The sequence below is a fragment of the Lolium perenne genome, chromosome 3 (assembly GCF_019359855.2).
Source record: "Lolium perenne isolate Kyuss_39 chromosome 3, Kyuss_2.0, whole genome shotgun sequence".
Classification (NCBI taxonomy): domain Eukaryota; kingdom Viridiplantae; phylum Streptophyta; class Magnoliopsida; order Poales; family Poaceae; genus Lolium; species Lolium perenne.
The window spans coordinates 346,525,358-346,545,837 of NC_067246.2; the positions used below are offsets into that span (position 1 = coordinate 346,525,358).

A 20,480-nucleotide genomic window follows, 5' to 3' on the forward strand; every position below is an offset into this window, starting at 1 on the left:
GTGTTATATGTGTATGTTCTGAAATTGCTACTTGTGGTGTCCAATGTTGTACTCAAAACTGTTGGAGTTTGGTAGGATTTTTCATGGTTTTAACACAAGTAAATGTGTGGCGCCCTCCACACTGGCGCCACACTGCACTGTGTGGCGCCCGTGGCATCGACGCCACACATGCCAACTTATATCAACTTCTGGGTCGAAAACATCCAGGGGCTCCGGACGATAAGTCCTTAGCCGTTTTCGCGAGCCTCTTTGTGTGGCGCCCGTGGCATCGGCGCCACACTGTCAGGTGTGGCGCCCGTGACATCGGCGCCACACAAACAGGGTCGCAAAACGGCTAAGTCTCAGACGAATTGTCTCACAGTATGTTTTGGGCAATTACAAATGCATGTGTGGCGCCGACGGGAGGGGCGCCACACATGCTGCCACGTCGGATCGGCGCACCAGCTCAGCGTCGAGGTCGTCACGTCGGCTGGGAGAGTGGCGCCGGCAGGAGGGGCGTCACACTGGCATGTGTGGCGCCGATGGGAGGGGCGCCACACAAAAGGGTTAGATGGGTGAAATAGTTTCGCCGTAGGGTCAGTCCGTGCTTTTCTTTCACTTTTGGGTTATTTTTGTGCAAATCGCCCTACTCCGTAGGTGCTGTACTTCATTTCCTCGTACAATGGTGATTTGCCAACTGAAGTCAATGCAAACCGAGCTGTCCTAAGTAATTAATTTAACATTTTATTTAACACGACCACTATAGTCTAGGTGGAATCTTAGGAAATATATATCCATCGCATCTAAGCTCCACTGTTAGCTGCTAGTAATACAACCAGCCGATACATGGGACCTGGCTGTTCACAGGCCCACATGGCAGCCTGTCTATCCGTTGCACTGAAATTTGCATAGTTCATACGCACATGGAGCAGCATCCATCATAGAGGCACTTGCATTCTCCATATATAGAACACCACCATCCATACTACGAACTACAATCTTCTTTCCCAATCCATACTCCAGAGAACACCATCATGGCCCCGCCTGTCTCGCTGCTACTGCTGCTCCTTGCCGCGGCGGCTTCTGTGCATGCGGCTGCTCAACAGCAGTGGCCGCCCATCGCACGTCCGGGCTGCCGCGACAAGTGCGGCAACATCAGCATCCCCTACCCGTTCGGCATCGGGTCAGGCTGCTTCATCGCAGAGCAATTCCAGGTTTTCTGCGACGACTCCGCCAGTCCCCCTCGCGCCTTCCTTGTCAATACCTCTGGATCATACCAGAAGAATGCCGAGGCCAACCTGGTGCCCGGCGTCACCAAGTACCCATTCGTGATCGATCGCGAGACGATTCCTCCATCGCCAATCGAGCTCATCGACATATCTCTCGCCACAGGTGAGGTACGGGCATACGGCGCGGTCTCCTCCTACTGCGCCAAATCCCCTACCAGCCAGCAGATCAAGCTCCAAGTTACAGTTCTGACGCCCTCCAAGACCACCCATTGGCCGTTCACCCTGTCAATGGAGCGCAATGCTCTCGTCGGGGTCGGCGTTAGCGCGGAAGCCAGGCTAGCAACTAACCTGTACATGGACTGGCCAAGCCTTGATTCATGGCTCTACACAACCTGCAATTCAGACGCGTCTAGCAATTTTCGGCAAGCCATAAACGGGTCGTGCATGGGGAACGGCTGCTGCCAGGTCCCTTTTGGCGGAAATTGGGATTTTAAAGTCCCCTTATTTGCAGTGTCATTCATGCCCATGAATACTACTCCGGTGGTGGATCCCAAAAGACCAACCCCGTGCCAGTACGGCATGGTGGTGGAGAATGGATTCTACAACTTCTCATCGCTGGACCTGTACGGAGACGAGGTGTTACCCAAAAAGTTCCCAAGGGGCGTTCCGTTCGTCATCGATTTCGCTGTCATGGCCGACGACACCTACTATCCCGGCAACGGGTCATGTCCGGTGGAAGGCCAGCAGGCACCTCCGGGCTATGCGTGCGCCAGCAGCAACAGCTTTTGTGCCAACGGCACCTCCTCGGATCGCTATCTCTGCCACTGCAAGGAGTATTACGAGGGCAACCCCTACGTCCCTGATGGATGTCAAGGTACGTACGTACGTAGTATATGCACAAATGTACAGTCTTGTCAAGTAGAAGTATTTGATCTTAACCTGGACGTATAATATTTACTTTTTCTTAGACATCGATGAATGCAAGGACCTTGTGAAAAATCCATGTCATGGGGTCTGCAAGAACAGGCTTGGAGGCTACGACTGTCCATGCAAACGCGGAATGAAGGGCGACGGCAAAGCAGGAACTTGCAAAGAAATATTCCCCTTAGTTGCTCAGGTCATTGTGGGTAAGTATCATCTGATTACCTCATTATTAAATCCATGTTTTCTAGTAGTCACCTATACGTGAAATACTCAGTCATTGTCAAGTGTTTACTTCATCATAATTGTATATCTGAATATCATTGGTTTTCTATTTACATTTGGTTCATAATTAATTTACAAATTTCATAGGTGATTATATTTGTCAAGACCTTATTTAATTTGTACCAACATATGTTTGACACTACATAGATTTAAGAAGGAAATACAGGGAACTTGCTACATATATACCTCTCTTAGCTGTTCGTTTAGCCGGCCTTGGACACCTAGTTCGATGTGGCCTATCTTGATTGATGCAACGATAGAAAAAAAATTGTTTGAAGTAGAAATTTTGATAGGAAATTTACATGGAATGTGAATTAGAAAAATAAGTTGCGGGCATATCGTGGCATCATGTGGCTGGAGGAGATTTTCATTTGCTAGAATTAATTACTCCTCCTTTGGCTGCTTCATCAATCATCATTCACCACGAGTCAGTCCGTAAGAAGATTTCCTTACAAAATCATTACGTAGATCGCATTATTAGTTCATAAATATGCAACCATGCGAACGTTGCCAATCTGCTGAACCCCAGAATAATATTTGATATCTTACCCAAATCATTCATCTTGATTTAATTCTTCAAAAAATTAAAGGAACTTCTACAATGTATTTTATTTTATTTTATGATATATATTTGATGTAATGTTATTGTCCTCATCACACTTTTTAGGGAGGTTTAGTCCATCAACAATCTTTATGTTGATATTTGCTGCTACTTGTGGTTTCACTTTAGTACATATTCAAATTATATTATAAAAAATATTTTTTCATTTTTTACTATCTTAGGATACTAACTTAGTTACTGTAAAGGTTTTCATATGACATAAGTTCATTTCTGTCCGATTCAGGTGCAGGTTGTGCTATTGGTTTCATAGTTGTGATATTCCTGATTATTCTTTTGAAAGAGAGAAGGAAAACTAGAGACTTTTACAAAAAGAATGGTGGGCCCATATTAGAGAAGGCAAAATTAATAAAACTTTACAGAAAGAAGGACCTCAAGCAAGTCTTATTGGATAGCAATATAATTGGGCAAGGTTTCTTTGGTGAAGTTTACAAGGGATTTCTTGGCAATGAACAAGTTGCAATAAAGAAGCCCAAAATTTCAGGTGTGCTTTTTTGTGACACATATGTAGTTGGGAAAACACCTACTGGGTAATTCTATATTTTATAAAAATGTGGGGATATTTACATGATAAAAATTTCAGGTGTGCTAGAGAAAGAACAATTTGCAAATGAAGTCATCATCCAATCTCAAGTCACCCACAAGAACATTGTCAGGCTCATAGGTTGTTGTCTAGAAGTTGATACTCCGATGCTAGTCTATGAGTTCATCCCAAAGGGCAGCCTCCATGACATTCTTCACGACCACAACAGCAACAACAAGGTTGCTCTCAGCTTGGATTTACGAATAAATATTGCTGCACAATCCGCAGATGGTCTAGCTTATATGCATTCAAAAACCAATACTGAAATTCTTCATGGTGATGTCAAACCTGCCAATATCCTCTTGGATGATAACTTTTCACCAAAGATCGCAGACTTTGGCTTATCAAGGTTGCTCGCAAGAGATACAAAGCACACTGAATTTGTCATCGGTGACATCAACTATATGGATCCAACATATCAGAAGGAAGGCCTATTAACAGAAAAAAGTGATGTCTACAGTTTTGGAGTTGTTCTCTTGGAACTTATTAGTCGGAGAAAGGCGGTACATTCTGACACTGATAACTTATTGAACAGTTTTCGTGAAGCTCATGAGAAAGATATGGAAGGAATTGAGTTGTTTGATGAAGATATCGCTGTAGCGGAAGATTTGGGGGTTCTCAAGAGTCTAGTAGAGTTGGCCATGGAATGCCTTAACCTTCAAGTGGATGAAAGACCAACAATGACAGAGGTAGCGGAGCGCCTCTTCTTGATGGGTCGATCACGTCAGCAGTAACTTGCATGCTACTTGTTGGAACAAAAGCCTTAAAACAAGAGAAGGGCTGGTCTTTAGTGGTTCCAATAAAATTTGTATTGTATGGTGACTTATGTTACTTGTTTCGATCATAAGTCGCCCTTTTTTATATGATTTAAAAAAATGTTATTATCAATACTATATATCATTTGTTTTTTAAGAATAATAGTATGACTATCTTGTTTCATTGTGTTGGTCCTGCGGGATCTTTTATTTTTTTGTGAAGCTAGATATGTAAAAATTCAGGATCATGGTACATCATTACATGGATCCCAACAGTAGAGAAAAAAGATAGGAGCCACTTTGCATCCTAGCGGTCCACAACAGACCCAACTTGAAACATAGAGAAGCACCGATCAAAAAATAATCTGCTTTGTTCCCGCCGCGCTACTTAGCTCTCTTCCTACCCTAAAATTTCAAACTTTTAATGTCAAAAAATAAACTTCAAACTTCTCTTCCTCCACCCCCTCTATAAATACGAGCCCGTCGTTACAAGTCGCATGCAGTGGCGCATGAGTGGTGACTTGGGACTTTGGCGTGACGTGCATCAATTCAATTGGTGGCCAGATGCGAGCCCGATCCGGTAGGTAATTTACTCCTTGTCTTGTTTGGCATCAAATCATGAATGCATATGTTTCTACCAATCTCTGGAATGTATGCCTCGTGAGCTGAACCGCATTATTTCTTCTTTGGCATCAAAGAACGAATGCATATATAGCCATGTAGTCGAGGTAACTATTCCTATTAGTCCAATCGATGCATGTGAACCTAGACATACTATTTTTTTGGGTGGGGTATCTCAGTTAGACGCGGTTATTTTGACTTTCTCGCTCGCTGGGACGCTCGTTTTTCAGTTTGATGCGTCGGAGCATCAAAAATTGGAGACCACGAAGTGTATCTGGATTTATGCGCTTTGGGAGGGCTATGCAGGTTGTTTGACATAGTGGCACTCTATTGGGGGTGTATCCTCAAGTGGCACCTCCAATAGAGTCGTATTTTTCCTAGCATCTTCTCTTTATCATTTTCACGAACAGGTCATGGGCATGGAAAATCCACGCCACCGACAGGGAAGAATCAACCACGCCTAGTGTCCTTTATTGCCATGATGGGAGCGGTGGGCGTGCGCGTCGATCGGAGCGTGGCCGGTTCGCTCATCCAACTCGTGACGTTCAAGTGAGAAAAGCACCTTTCCCATGCATAAGATATCCCATGCATGTGTGAATCATTGATTTTTCATGTTGTTGCTTTGAGATTAGGACTTCTAGAAAATCTTTTTCGTGCACATGGTACAAGGCCTACCCCACACTTGTACTCTGTCTTTCTATTCAGTAGATGGATATAATTTCTACTGTTGAATTTGAAAGAGTCGTATCTTTTGAAATATATATAAAATTAACAATTTGTTTAAACATTCAAATTTCTTTCGATTATATCTTCTAAATAAGCCTAAAATGGTTCGTTTCGAAAAAAATTAAAAAATTGAATTCTGAAACACATTTTAACATAATGATGCACAATAAAACTCAATCGTTTCAAACTAAAGTTTCACCAAGTTTCAAAAGTAGATTTTCAAAAATTATCAAAATATATTCAATATGGGCTTATTTTGTAGCTCTCTTTAGTAGGAACCAAAATATTCAAACAATTTTCAAATTGAACTTCTAATTTCAAAGTTATAGTTTTTAAAATTTGCAAATAAAGTGTGAAATGAGAGAGAGAGAGAGAAAACTAGTATAAATATGAAAAAGTAGAAGAGTGAGGGGTGGATCCGTGCACGGAACAAATGCCGCTCTCGCGCTCAAGTGCACACTGCAAGAACGCACGGGTAGGCAGGGGCGGGGAAGTGCTTTGTTCACCTAGTACTAATTCAGTTTGCCTCACTAGCAAAGAGTTCCAATGTACAGCAGGGGGTGGTATGTTTCTGTACGCGGACTCACATCAGATGACTACAAAAGTCATTTAATCCAGTCCCCGTTTAGAATTAACTTTTAAAATGACGTATAAAACTCAAGGTTTAAAATAGCGTGCTAAATGAAATAGTGGAGGTCTCCTTCGAACACTATGGACGCTATATCGTACTAATAGCGTGCTATATTTCAATAACCTTTTGAAAAAATACTAAATATAGCGAAATGATAAAGGATTTCAACAAAAAAAATGAAGGATATATAGTCCAAAAGTGACCTTTATTATAATCTTGAGCCGGTTCGGCATGCGCTTCATTCAGAAATCTCATATACCAAGAACATCACCTTCAGACTTCACAACATATGCGTTTGGTTCACAACTTCAGATCGACACGGGACATTTCACCTGGAACCGAAAAAAAAAGAACTTCAACACAAAAGAAGAGGAAATTGATGATTATCATGGCTAGGTGATCGATCTAGTTGTTGTGTTTGTGTAGTATAATATGTACAAATTAGATTATATTTGGACTAGACGTGGATAGGTTATGAGAAGTGTTCGAGTTGGATTAGTCAAGGCCTCTTATATAATGTTTCCCGACAAATAGTATATATAAATATCGCGAAGAAACCACACCCAGTCTCTGCCACAACGCATTGCTTTATCAACATTACAGATGCATATAACCAAAAAATAAGAATTATAATAATATAAAAACTCCCGCTACAGTGATCTATTTTTTTAGCAGCGGTACTAACACTACCAAGATAGCACCGGAAGTCCAGCTTCTCCAAAATCGACACCTCCAAAAAGCAAGCAGTGCACATGCGCCATCATTGTCCTATCAAAGATCTTAGATTTTCATACTGGAGAAAAGTCATCTGTCCCAGAAACAATGCCTTGCTAAGTACAACCAATTAATGATAGATCTTAGATTTTGACTATTGCTAGGTACAACCACTTACGATGCCGCCGCTCCAATTCTCAAATCACCAAGCCAATTCATCACCACCACAAAGAATCAAATCACCATTGCTAGTGCCTAGATCTCAGCTTTCATGACATTCTCTGCCAGTTTACTTCACCATGGATCGAGAAACCATGCCCCATGATGGTAACAACCACCACATTTTTGCAACGCTCACTCTGAAACTAAACGGTCAGATAAAAAACGCACGACCAATTCTTATCCAATCCAGTAATCTTCGGGCATGAAGCGCCGAGTGGGGTACACCGGTGGAGCGCTCAGGAACATGACGCTCAGACTAGATAGATGGGGACAAGCATTTGGCATATCTTCATCTAGCCGCAAGAAGAATCCTAGGACCGCCTCCATTATCTGAGAGACCAGCAGCCCCGACGCCGCTAGTTAGTCTCTCAGCAGGCCAAGAATGGTAGGAGAGGAGAGGGAAACCCAGTGCACGGATGCGGGTCATCGCTACCTTGGCCAAGGCCACAACATACTACCCACAACAAACGCGTTGGCCCTTCAGGACCAGATTGGGGCTCTACAACCTAGATCGCAGCCCAGCAGCCGTTGCACGCCATGCAAGCTGAAGGGAAACTGCGCCGACATGGCACCATCGCCTTCTCGACACCTAACTGCCGAGAACCTCAGGCGCCGGCCAGATCGGCCGCGTTGCCCTATGGCCCAGCCGGCATCTCTCCTCCTTCCGAGAGTCGCTGTCAGGATGCACCTCACCTACCCTCCATCTTTGATGGGATGAGTGATACGTGCATTTTGCATCATCATTATTGCTACATATAGGATTAGATTTCATTGTTATTTGCCTTCATATATTGTTATTTATGTATTTTTAGTTGATTTTCGGGACTTTCCTACAAACTCCCCTTCCTTGATATTTAATTCCTAGGAGGTAGAAAACCATCTTTTCCGTATTGTATTTGTTTCAGAACTTTCTGGATCGCTAAAAATTAAGGGAAAATACCTGATTAGTTTTTCACCCGAAGAAAGGCCATTAGCGAAAGAACCACGCGAGAGGGGTAACGAGGTGCGAACGGCACCAGGTGGCGGACCCAAGCAGATAGGGCGCGCCACCCATGCTCGTTCGCCCCTCGAGCGTCGCCTCGGGCCCCCTTTTATTCTAGAACCTCCGTTTCGCCTAAAAACCCAAGTCATATTTTCACGAGATTTATTGAGGTGGCGACGGAGGCGAAAGTCCTCTCCTACGCCGGGAGAGGGCGGATCCTGCTACACCTATGCCTCCGGTGAAGGGGAAATCGACACCATGGACATCCCCACTCCTCCTTGGTTTGGGAGGAGGCATCCACATCAACATCTCCATCAGCACCATCATCACCACCATCTCCATCTACGAGATTGATGTCATCCCCCCTCATAATTTGTGTTGAATTGAACCCCGAATATTGTTTTTAGTGCTACTGCATGTTCGTGATTGGTACTTTGTCATTATTAGGTGGGGAGATTATATATTCAGATTGTGTTGTAATCATTATGCCTCCAGTCCATATCATGTTTGACACTTGTGAGTAGTTCCCCATGTTTCTGAGGGCATATGCTGATCTGGCTATGATTCTATATGATATGCAATGAGTATTTGGTCAAGTTTTCTATCTTTTATGTTGTTCTATGATGGTTTTATGCAAACTTCGACTGCATATTAATTCACCTATATGGGCTCATAGGGCTGCACTTTGATGTAATGCATTAGTGTTGGAGGGGTCAGGATGACAGAAACCGTCTTCTAACACTATGGGTTGCATTAGAGGAGTTTATGTCGCGGATCCCAAATCTTATGGCTATGATGGGACATGTCTTAATGATTCCTATACTTGCTCATGAAAATGGCTTCATGACCCATCATAAGGGGTGTATTTGCACATGCATATGGTTGCACCTAACTAAGGCTCTGCCCCTAATTGAATAAAGCTTGAGAAAATATTTATCATATTGTTTAGAACTCAGATGCTAGTGAACCCATACCGCCCTCGGGAACTTTAGTGTCATATAAGCACACACACACACTTGAGCTTATCTTGTTGATGTATAGAGGATTGGGATTTTCTCTCATTGAGAGTATTTACTTATTTACTATTTACTTTCTGCACTTTATTTTTACCGTAAACTATATACTCAAAAACACCAAAACCGTTACTTTACTATTACTGATTTCTTGTTATTTTTGCTAACCAATACCTTCAGCTCCACATGGGTTCGACAATCTTTATTATTGAAAAGTACTACAATTGATCTCCTGCACTTGGGATGCATCAATGAGCGCCGCCACCGCTACCGGCGACGACAGTAGTGGCGGTCGACGGGGCGAGGACGGGTGGGCTTCTAGGGTTTGGAGGTGGGGGATCCGCCGTCGCCGCTAGGGCTTCTACGGTCCGTAGAGAGATTGACAATTTCCAAACTGATAAAGCTAAGTTGACCTCCTCCTATATAATGTTTGTGGGAACCAAAGTTTTAAATAGCCGGATATAGCTTAACTATAGTCTTTTGGGAGAGCTCCCGCTACGGCTATGCCATTTATAAGCTAAATGAGGAAAATCTGCTAATAGCCAGTTATAGCCCGATTTAGCCCATAATTAGCCTCTAATTTAGTCGCTAAAACTCTTGTTCTCTAAATTTCTCTTATCTTCTCCTTTTTTATTTCTTGTTTCCTAAATTTTTGTTCAATATGATTCGAAAATCTTGTGTACAACTATGCCGCTCCTACCACGCCGCTCGCGCTTGTGAAGGAGGAGGAGGAGATGTGGAGGGGAAGGGGGAGGAGGAGGAGGAGGAGGATGACAATGAGGACTGCTTTGGCTACATGACATAGTTCGCGGAGAAGGCCAAGGAGGAGGGTAAGGTGTACGAGCTCTCTTTCATCCTGGAAGGCTTGCATGAGGAGGTGGTGTTGAGATTGGCCATCAAGGCCTCGCTGGTGCAGCCTCCACCAACACCACGATAGGCTCCGCTGTGCTATGCCTCGGCAATCATGCCTCTCAGCCTCTCAGAGGAGCATGCCGTGAGGTTGGCCATGAAGGCCTCAAATGTGGCGCCACCAACGGCGTACCCACTGCCTTCGTGGGCACCCCACGCGCAACGGACGCCTCGTCCCTCACCAAAACCGCCGCCGACGCCTCAGCAGCCTCCCCACTGGCTGTGGCCTTGGGCGTCCCCAACCTTCCAGCTCAACGACGAGGACGACAAGTAGGGCGGCGGTCGCCCTAGTTAGCTAGGGTTGTTTTCTAGGTTTTCTACTTCATTTTTCTCACCAAAAAGATTTACTGGTAAAGATTTTCTAATTCGAAAAAACTATTCAAACCAAAAAAATACGTCGGACCGCTGGGGCTACCCCAATTCAAACGGATATACCAGCCAACGATGCCAATCTGGTATCTACGACCCAACCAATACGGACACAGAGGGTCACTTTTCGTGACTAAAATACGTTGGGTCGCTGGAGATGCCCTTACTCTTCAGTTAATAAGTGCTTTATGATTTGGTACGTCAGGAGGAGTAACGTCACCAAAAGCTAATTGGCTGTTTTGTCCCAGGTTTCAGACACGTGGACCTTGGTTTTGGTCGAGCCGGACCAGTTATCCTCGAGCCGCACTCGAAGCGACGCGCAGTCCGGCCTCCTCCTCCTCCCGATCGTTGACCCGCACGTGGGTCGTTTCCGGTCTCCTCCTCCTCCCCAAATCCCGCCACCAGCCTCCTCCTCGTCCCAAAGTCCGGCCGCGAGCCTCCTCCTCGTCCCCAAATCCGGCCGCCAACCTCCTCCTCCTCCCCAAATCCGACCGCGTGGCATCGTCAGCGGAGTAGCGATGGAGGTTGATGGATCTCAGGTCCTAGGGAGGTGGTACCTGATGCCGTCGCCGCCGTCAACAGGGTCACCAGTTCATGCGACGATCTTCCGCCGTCGCCGCCGTCAACGGGTCGAAGACGAAGGGTGGAGGCGCTGTGTCTCAGATACAAACCAAACAGGGTCACGACGCGGCAACGAAATCGAACGGAGAGGAAGCTGCGATGGAGAGCTCACATGTTCGCCGGAACGACGGCGCCGCACGGCGTCTCTCCACACGTGCGGTTCGGCTCGACCAAAACCGCAGTCCGACGTGGCCAAAACCGTCTCCAAAACAGCCAACCTCATCTGGGGGTAATTTGTCCGGTTTTGTATAGTTAGGGGGGGTGATTTGACCCAGTTTAAAGTTAGGGGGGTTAGGTCCTGAACCTAAAACTTTTGGGGGGGGGGGGGGAGGTATATGGACTTCTTTCTTCTTCAGCTAATGCATTGGTATCCTTCAGTTTTAAGTGGCACGGTGAGATCATGTTTGAAACTGAAGACACAAGGCCAGAAATGAATAACAGTTGCAGTGTTCATGTTCAGACATGATGGAATTGGAAGTTACTGGTGACGTCAACTAGGATTTATGTACACCACAGTTGGATCCATCAAGCACCCATAAGCAAAATCATTTATTTTTTTTTGAAACGGAGGCAAAAGCTTTGCCCCATCCATTCATTAAGAAGAAGGTGCCCGGTTTTTAGGAGAAAACCGGGCAAAAACCAACAACAACAGTGCCAGAGCACACCCATAACCACACACACTCCGCCAGAAGGGCACACCCAGCCATCCTGGCTACCCACAAAAGCTAAGAAGCTCAAGTCGGCCTATGCCAAACAGATGGCTCATCGAGGAGAGACCGGTAGCTCCGCTTCTGACGACGAGCCTCGGAGAGGAGATGCGCAAGACAACAAAATCATTCACTGCACACGCGTCCATATACTGCATTCTATTCCGACAGGAAACTGCCTTCCATGCTGCCCGTGACCAATCAGGCAAGCATAACTTGGTAAGCTTAAAATCCATGGAACAATATACAAAATCTAACAGATATAATCTATATCAGCATACGTGAACAGAAAATACACACCATGCTGAACGCACGCAAGTACAGGACTTAATTTTCTCAAACAATCATGCTGGATGCTAGTACAAGGTTCCCTGAATGGTACACATCGGAGGTCCAACAATCTAGAAGACCTAGCTGTACATGGAATCCTGGATTGTAAAGGCTAGCCACCACATTCGTCATCGTAGTTGAATTCGAATTTGACCCCCGAAGCAAGCGACGATGGTTATAGTGTGAAACTTTCTGACCACCTCGACGTACCCTCTCTCGCACAGTTGGCGGCGGACCGAGGATTGGAACCGTAGGCTGTCGACGTCGCCGCCAACCTCGAGAGACAGCGACAGCCCTAACTGGTCGTCTGACAGCCGATACAAGCTCCGGCTCTCGTCCAGCTTCACCTCCTCGCCGCCGTCAGTCTTCGTATCGGCGGCCATCGAGATCCTGGTGGTGGTGGATGCCGTTGCCGGCGCGGGCCACGCGGACTCGATCTTCGTCTGCAAATTAAGAAACCCTAGCGTGGTACCTTTTTTATAGCATCAGGGAACCCACCAGAGAGCCCCGCACATAGCAGCCCAACTCCGCATAATGGGCTCCAACTGGGCTCTTCCTATCTCCAAATAGGGACGATTTAATTTTACTTGCCAAAAGCAAAAAGCAAGTGCATGCAGCCATATCAAATCCTGATTTTTTTTCAATAAAAGGAATATAAATATGCAGGATTACCTATTAAACTCAGTCTCTCCACCACCCGAAGTCATCAAGGATGCCCACAAGCAAAATAGAAAAATAGAAAAGAAAAGAAAATAAAACCTCGCCACGGTGACCAGTCACCCGTTGAAAACAACAAGCGTTGAGGATTTTACCCTAAAAAAAGTCCGAGTTTCCAAAACAATAACTTCCGGAAGGCCATTGCCAAGTACATCAATAAAAGGCCAGCTCGTGGTTTTCACCATTGAAATCACGACTCGGTACTTAACGAGCAACAATACCAAAGCTAAAGACATGTAATGTCACTACGGGAGAGACGCCGTCTGCCGACGGCCCCGCACCGTCGGCGCAACTGTTTCAACCGTCGGCACCGGCACAGGCCGGTCGGCACATTTCCGGTCGGGGCAGCTCCCATCACCGTCGGCACAGTAAGCCACCGTCGGCACACGCTGCACCGACGACTGAGACGGTGGCCGTCGGCCGTGCCACCGTCGGCACGGGCCGCTGCTCGTCCGCCACGGCGTGACGGCGCTGGCGAAGGCCGTTAGGCTGTGCCGACGGTGGTTCCCAGAAAAAAACGGCGCGAAAACAGAAACCATTTGAAATTGCGAAAAAAATGTGCGCTGGGCCAGCTGTGCCGACGGTGTCACCGTCGGCACAGACCCTGCCATTTGGCACAGCTATGGGCATGTGCCGACGGTGACACCGTCGACACAGCCGGTCCAGTTTTTTTCAGATTTTTGCAGGTCCGTGTGTCTAGCGGGTCATGCGTCGACCCAGTGTTAAGTGCTTTGTTCATGTGTGGGTGTAGTTCTTTAAATGTTTTGGTTTGTGTGTGGGTCTAGTTCTTTAAGTGTTTTCGTTCCTGTGTGGGTGTAGTTCTTTAAGCGTTTTGGTTCCTGTGTGTGGGTGTAGTTCTTTAAGTGTTTCGGTTCGTGTGTGGGTCTAGTTCTTTAAGCGCTTTGGTATGTGTGTGGGTCTAGTTATTTAAGTGTTTTGTATCGTGTCTGGGTCTTAAGTTCTTAAATGTATCACTTTTGTGCATGCCATGTGGACACACACAAGTTTTGGGGTCATTCCCTAGATCTGAGGCTCGATTTCTGACGAAATATTGGTTCTGTTGACCGCCCAGTCTACCCCTTTGACTGCACCCCATCGGGGGTCCCCCGGTGGGCATATGCCACCATTTGAGCTTGGTTAGGTCATAGGTAAATGTGGTAACAAGGATCATCCCATATGATCTCAAGTTTCTCTCCGGTTCACCTCCGAGGGAGTTCCCCCCTATACATCCAGAATCTGCTGATACGTGTCAACACCCGGATTTTTAAGTCCAGATGCCTATTATGCCGTACATCGCAATCCCAGGAATAATGTTTTTGCGAGACATAATAGTAAGTAGCATAGAGTCATCATTTATTACAACACATATTGTCTTACAACCATAGATCACATGATCCAATATTACACGAATATATTGTTCAACATCACAAATAGTAGCGGAAGCGAAGTAGTAGTGGACGATCTATTCCACAGGCAACGCTTGACGTTAGAAGACGATCCTAGTTATCGTAGACGTCCTGTTGTCCGTCATCCTGATACTGGTGCTCTCCTTCATAGTCTGGCATTTGAATAGCCAGGGCAAAGCCATGAGTACTTTTTAAAGTACTACTTAAACTAACTCTAAGATAAATACTCATTAAGTGAAAGGGGGTGCTAAGCTCTAGGTTTGTTTGCATAAAGCCAAGTTTTAGTTTCATAAATCTTTGGTAAAGCCTTATCATGTGCTAGACTAACTCAAGTGGGAACATTAGTGTCATTCCCACAACTCATTATGGATCACCCTAATGTCACCTTTCAAACCACCATTCATTTCTAGAATCAAAACATTTTAATGATAACGGAGATAGTATGGCCTTTCCAATCGTCCGTAACCGTGGACACGGCTATTCGAATAGGTTTAACACTCTGCAGAGGTTGTACTCTTGTGCCACAACTTTTGATTACATCCGTCGAGGGTAACCTCGAATCATCGTAACACAGTACGCGGATCATCAATCGAAACCTTTCACTTATATATGCTAGTATGAGCACCTCTCCCCATGAGCTTGGCCTCCCGGTGGAAACCGCAGTTAACCCGGGAACTGCACAGGGCTTGGGCCGTACATTCACCTCATTTCAACCTCAATCCACAAGTAACGGAGGCAGCCGCAGCGTAACCCCTATGATGTTTGTTCAGAGGGAACCCATACTAAAATACACAAGTTTCTAGTTAAGCCCTACCCATAATCAGGTATTGTGGGGGTACTTGTATAATTGGAAGGGTATCGCATTCAAACTCAATCATCTATTTTATCAAAAATCACCATCTCCTCAAGGTCACATTCACCTTCAAAATCTTTCACTTTAGTTCAAAACACAAATGTTCCCATCTAGAGTAGTCAATTTTAGTTCTTAGCGATAGCAACTAGTCATGAGGGGGTGCTATCTAGCTTTATTTGCTTAGGCTAACTTTGATACTCTTGTTCTATTCCAGACAAGTAAATCATAAATCAAAAAGTACTTTGAAATAAATAAGCAAAAGCAAATGTAAGTAAAAACATGGGATAGGTAATATATAAAAGTAAAGGGTAAAGATGCCTTTGCTCTTGTAGAGCTAAGCACTTGTTTTCAGCAAGGGTTAGCTTGCCTTGAGCTGGGTAGTTATCGAAGTTCTCTTCTTCTTCCTGAGAGTAGCCCTCCTCCTCTTGGTACTCCTCGTTACTAGCGTCTATATACGAATACGAGGTATAAATACTAAACCAAGCTCACATACTAAACTAGAGGCACTCAAAATAGTTCACACACTAGTCCTATCATCAATCAAACATGGCATGGTGGATTATTGGATTTGTCTTTATTTGAAAGAAAAATAATTTCCTCTCATCATTCCTCAAAGTTAAATTTGGTAGGTAGGTCTTTAAAAGAAATCATTTCTTTTCACTACCTCTTATTAAGATTTAATCTCTTCATATAATAATAAGGTATGAAATATAGGTTGACCCAAAGTCAACATTTCATATCTATTATATGTGAGTTCAATTTAATTGAAGTGCTATACTTCACATAGTTTTAAAACTTAACATTTAAATGAATTAAAATCTCTAAGTAGTAATTCTCAAGGGTTCATTAGCCTAAGTCATTCCCCCTGGTTATTAGTACTTAGGATCAAAATTTAAATGAGAGGTAATTCTCATATTAGGGTTGAGTTTGAATTCCACTTTAAAAAGCTCTAGAAATGACTACATAGCCATTTTATTTGATCTAGTCCATGATCATACAAACAACAGGGCTATGTTATTGCATAATCAATTAGAGGACATCATTTGTGATTTATTAGAATTGGAATTACTTAAAAATCTATTCTGGTTGAATTTTAAATAAAGTTTGAATGTGCAAAAGTCCCTGTCTTATCTTTTTTGTCAAATTAAATCTACAAGGAAAATGGAGATGGGGCCAGTGGCATTGGATAGATAAATTCATGGGCTTTCCAACGGTATAAAGTTTGCTAGATTTGGTTTGGTAGAATTCAAATTATTCAAATTTTACTAAACATTCAGCAGAGCAATTTGAATAAAGAATAAACTGGATTTGAATTTGTGGGCTTAGGCGGGAAGAGTTATTGGGCCGAAACGAAATTCAACAGCACTTCGCAGCCCAACATGCGTCTGGCGCGCTCGGGCCGCGCTGACAGGGTGGGGGCCACCTGTCGGCGCCTCTTTAAACGCCGAAGCGGTATTTTCTATCTCGACCGTAGGATTAGAAAGAGGATCGACGGCGGGTGAGCGTCGTCGTCACCGACGGGATTCCGACGAGGTCACGGCGGCAGTAGGGGGTCGGAGAGCCTACCAGGCCGATGCAGGTCTCAGGCAGTATGCGCGGTGAAGGTGTAGTAGATGGGGAAGAGCTTGGGAGCAGCGGCGGCGCTCGGGGTGGCGCCAATCGTCGACGGTGAGCTGCGTCCCCCGGCGGCTCCGATCTTGAAATTGCTTCTCCTCCGGCGGCAATCGAACGAGCTATGGTGGTGAGGAAGATCCGTGGTGAGAGGGCAGGCGATGGGGGGGAGGAGAGCTTGCGGGGCGGGCCTCTATTTATAGTGTCGAGGGTGCCGCGGGGTGCTGCAAGGCGCGGCCATGGAGTGGCGTTTCCGGCGAGCGAAAGGGCAAGCGAAGGACGGCAGCGTGTAGGCCTTGTCCTGGCGATGCTCGAGGAGTAGCTGGCGCAGAAAAAGGGAGATGGGATCGATCGGGCGCGTGTGATGAGTGTGGCGGTACCCGCGGTACTTCGCCGGCGAGGACGATGGCGACAAGGCTTCTGCGCGTGCTTGAGCATGTCTAGCGTGTAGAGGGCGTAGAGGCGGTTCTCGTTCCAGGTGTAGGGATGCAGGGCGAGGACGGTAGCGGTCGAGTCCGTGGCGTCCTGGCGCGTCCAGGGCGTGATCACCACGCCGGCTGGCACGTCCTGGCACGTTTTGGACGCGCTGCTGCTGGCCAATGCCAAGCCTTGGCGAGCTGGGGCTGCGTACCGTTGGCGTCCTTGTGCTGCAGGGATGCTCGAGGACATGGAGAAACGACGAGGGAGAGGCCAGGGAGAGGAGTGCCAAAGGTGGCCGGCATGGCATTGTTTGGCATGTTTTAGGGTTTCTCCTCGACTTTAATCGACCATGCAAGTACTGGGCTAGAGGCAGGGGGTGTAGGGGAGGCTGATGATCACATTGCAAAAGTGGTTTAGGCTCAAATCTGCTGGACAATAGCATGTAACACAAATTCCGAGATCTTTGCCACCTGTTCGACAAAATGCCCGCATGAAACTTTCTTTTGAATTTTGAAAATCTCTTTGGTGAATCTCATTTATATAATTATTGTGATGTATTGGTGGTGGTGGCACTCAATTTGGAAGTGATTTGCAACATTTCAAATTTGAGGTGATCTTCTTCTCTCTCTCGGGTTCCCTCTTTGCCCTCTTATTCTGGTCAACCTAGTCAACTTTAGGGAGGGTGGTCAACATCAAAGTTACTCACCTTGACATGTTCTTGGATGACCTGGCTTTAGTTGACCTTGCTTAGTTTAAGATTTGAGAAATACAGAGGGGTAAAGTAGTGAAGAAAATAAAGTTTGGGTTAAGTGACCATTATCACATGTATGATGAAATCTTGATTTCTTTTGATTTGATTCTTGATCCAAGGATGCAAAAGTGTTAGTTTATCACATTGAAGCATTTTAGAAGCAATGGGGCAAGCAATCTTGGCCTTGGTTGAGGATTTGCTAAAATGCATATTGTGTATGTGAGTGAGAAATGAGTTTTTCTCATTTTCTCCATTTCCCCTCAAATTAGGGTTTAGTGATCTTGCTTAGGGTTCACATAACAATATTTAATCATACTAACACTCATCATGGCAATTGCACAAAAGAATATCACTCAAATGCATATATCTATATGTGGCACTATATGCATGGAAAAAGTTTTTGTTAATTGCAAATTTTGGGTTTGGGGAATTTCTCTTTCTTGTTTATTATGGTTGAAACTTGGGATGTTACAAACCCTTCCCCCTTACAAAAGATCTCGTCCCGAGATCTGAGAAAACTAGGTACTAAAGAGATCTGGGTACTCAGTCCTCATAAAGTCTTCTCTCTCCCAAGTGGCTTCTTCTTCGGTGTGATTACTCCATTGGATCTTCAGAAACTTGATACTTCGAGTACGGGTGGTTCTGAAAGCTTCCTCCAAGATGCGAATAGGTACTTCGCGGTATGTCAGATCTGAGTTGATATCGACAGCTCGATGGTCGATGTTCTTGAAAACTTCGGTCTTCTCAGGCACTTCTAAACACTTCCGGAGTAGCGAGATGTGAAACACATTGTGCACCGCTGACATTTCTTCCGGTAGCTCCAGCTGATAGGATACTTCTCCTCGGCGACTCAGGACCTTGAAAGGTCCGACATATCGGGGTGCGAGCTTTCCTCTAAGCTGGAATCTCTGCATTCCCTTAAGAGGGGACACTTTGAGATATACGAAATCTCCGATTTCGAAGGTCATCTCTCGGCGTCTCTTGTCGGCGTAGCTCTTCTGTCTTGATTGGGCTGTCTTGAGGTACTCACGAATCTTGTGAACCTTCTCTTCGGCTTCTCGGAGAATATCTGGTCCAAAGATTTGACTCTCTCCTACTTCCGACCAATTCAGAGGGGTACGACACTTCCTTCCATACAGTGCTTCGAAGGGGGCCATCTGCAAGCTGGCTTGGTAGCTGTTGTTGTACGAGAATTCTGCGTACGGCAAGCAGTCTTCCCACTTAGATCCATACTCTAGCACACATGCTCTCAACATATCTTCTAATATTTGGTTGACTCTTTCTGTCTGTCCATCTGTCTGCGGGTGATAGGCTGTGCTGAAATTCAGGCGAGTTCCGAGTCCTTCATGGACTTTCTGCCAGAATCGGGAGGTGAATTGGGATCCTCTGTCGGATACTATCGACTTCGGGGTTCCGTGAAGGCTGACTATCCTTGAGATATATAGCTCTGCGAGTCTCGGTCCTTGATAGGTGGTCTTGACGGGGATGAAGTGGGCGACTTTGGTCAGTCTGTCGACCACTACCCAGATGGAATCATTTCCTTTACTAGACTTGGGCAGTCCGGTGATGAAGTCCATTCCTACGGAATCCCACTTCCATTCGGGAATCTGTAGGGGTTGCAACAGTCCTGCGGGGCGTTGGTGTTCTGCTTTGACTCTTTGACAGATGTCACACTTGGCGATGTAGCTTCCAATTTCTCTCTTCATTCCATGCCACCAGAATTGTTCCTTCAAATCCTGGTACATCTTGGTTCCTCCGGGGTGAATGGAGTATAGGGTGTCATGAGCTTCTTTCAGGATAACTTGCTTCAATTCTGAGTCTGACGGTACGCAAAGGCGCTTGTTATACCATAGCACTCCTTCTTCATCTACGGTGAATCCTGGTGCTTTTCCGGCGGCTATTTGGTTCTTGATTCCGTCAATGCTAGCATTTCCTTTCTGAGCTTCTTTGATCTGACTAATCAGGGTGGGTTGGAGTTCAATGCTGGCGAGGTATCCTTCGCTAACCAGTTCAAGTCTAAACTGTTCAAACTCTTCAAACAGGCTAGGTTGCTCAATTGCTAACAGGGAGTTCAACTGACACGGCAGTCTACTCAGAGCATCCGCTACCACATTGGCCTTGCCGGGGTGATAGTGGATTTCCATGTCGTAATCCTTGATTAACTCTATCCATCTGCGCTGTCTCATATTCAGCTCCTTCTGGGTGAAGATATACTTCAGGCTCTTGTGATCCGAGTAAACCTCGCATCGATTACCCATGAGGTAATGACGCCATACTTTCAGCGCTAACACCACCGCTGCTAGCTCTAAATCATGGGTTGGGTAGTTCTGTTCATGCGGCTTCAGCTGTCTTGATAGGTAAGATATCACTTTGCCTTCTTGCATCAGCACACATCCAAGACCAATCTTGGAGGCGTCACAGTACACATCGAAGGGCTTGGTAATATCCGGCATCACCAATATTGGGGCTGTTGTCAATCTTAACTTGAGCTGTTGAAAGCTCTCTT

At 45.5% G+C, this 20,480-nt stretch overlaps 1 protein-coding gene across 1 annotated transcript; it reads left to right on the forward strand.

Annotated features, from left to right (window-relative positions):
• Nucleotides 1–1,014: 1,014 nt before the first annotated feature.
• Nucleotides 1,015–4,431, forward strand: LOC127338999 (wall-associated receptor kinase 4-like). The gene is made up of 4 exons (XM_051364913.2): nucleotides 1,015–2,082; nucleotides 2,177–2,335; nucleotides 3,260–3,517; nucleotides 3,617–4,431. The coding sequence occupies exons 1-4, from the start codon at nucleotides 1,497–1,499 to the stop codon at nucleotides 4,348–4,350; spliced, it is 1,737 nt and encodes a 578-aa protein (XP_051220873.2). The 5' UTR covers nucleotides 1,015–1,496; the 3' UTR covers nucleotides 4,351–4,431.
• The last annotated feature ends 16,049 nt before the right edge of the window (nucleotides 4,432–20,480 follow it).

What these genes read in the sequence shown, in the direction of transcription:
- LOC127338999 (XM_051364913.2), top strand. Translation starts at nt 1,497, where the DNA reads ATGGAGCGCAATGCTCTCGTCGGGGTCGGCGTTAGCGCGGAAGCCAGG. An exon ending in AGTTGCTCAGGTCATTGTGG is followed by an intron (nt 2,336 to 3,259) that starts GTAAGTATCATC and finishes TGTCCGATTCAG; the next exon opens with GTGCAGGTTGTGCTATTGGT. An exon ending in AAAGAAGCCCAAAATTTCAG is followed by an intron (nt 3,518 to 3,616) that starts GTGTGCTTTTTT and finishes TAAAAATTTCAG; the next exon opens with GTGTGCTAGAGAAAGAACAA.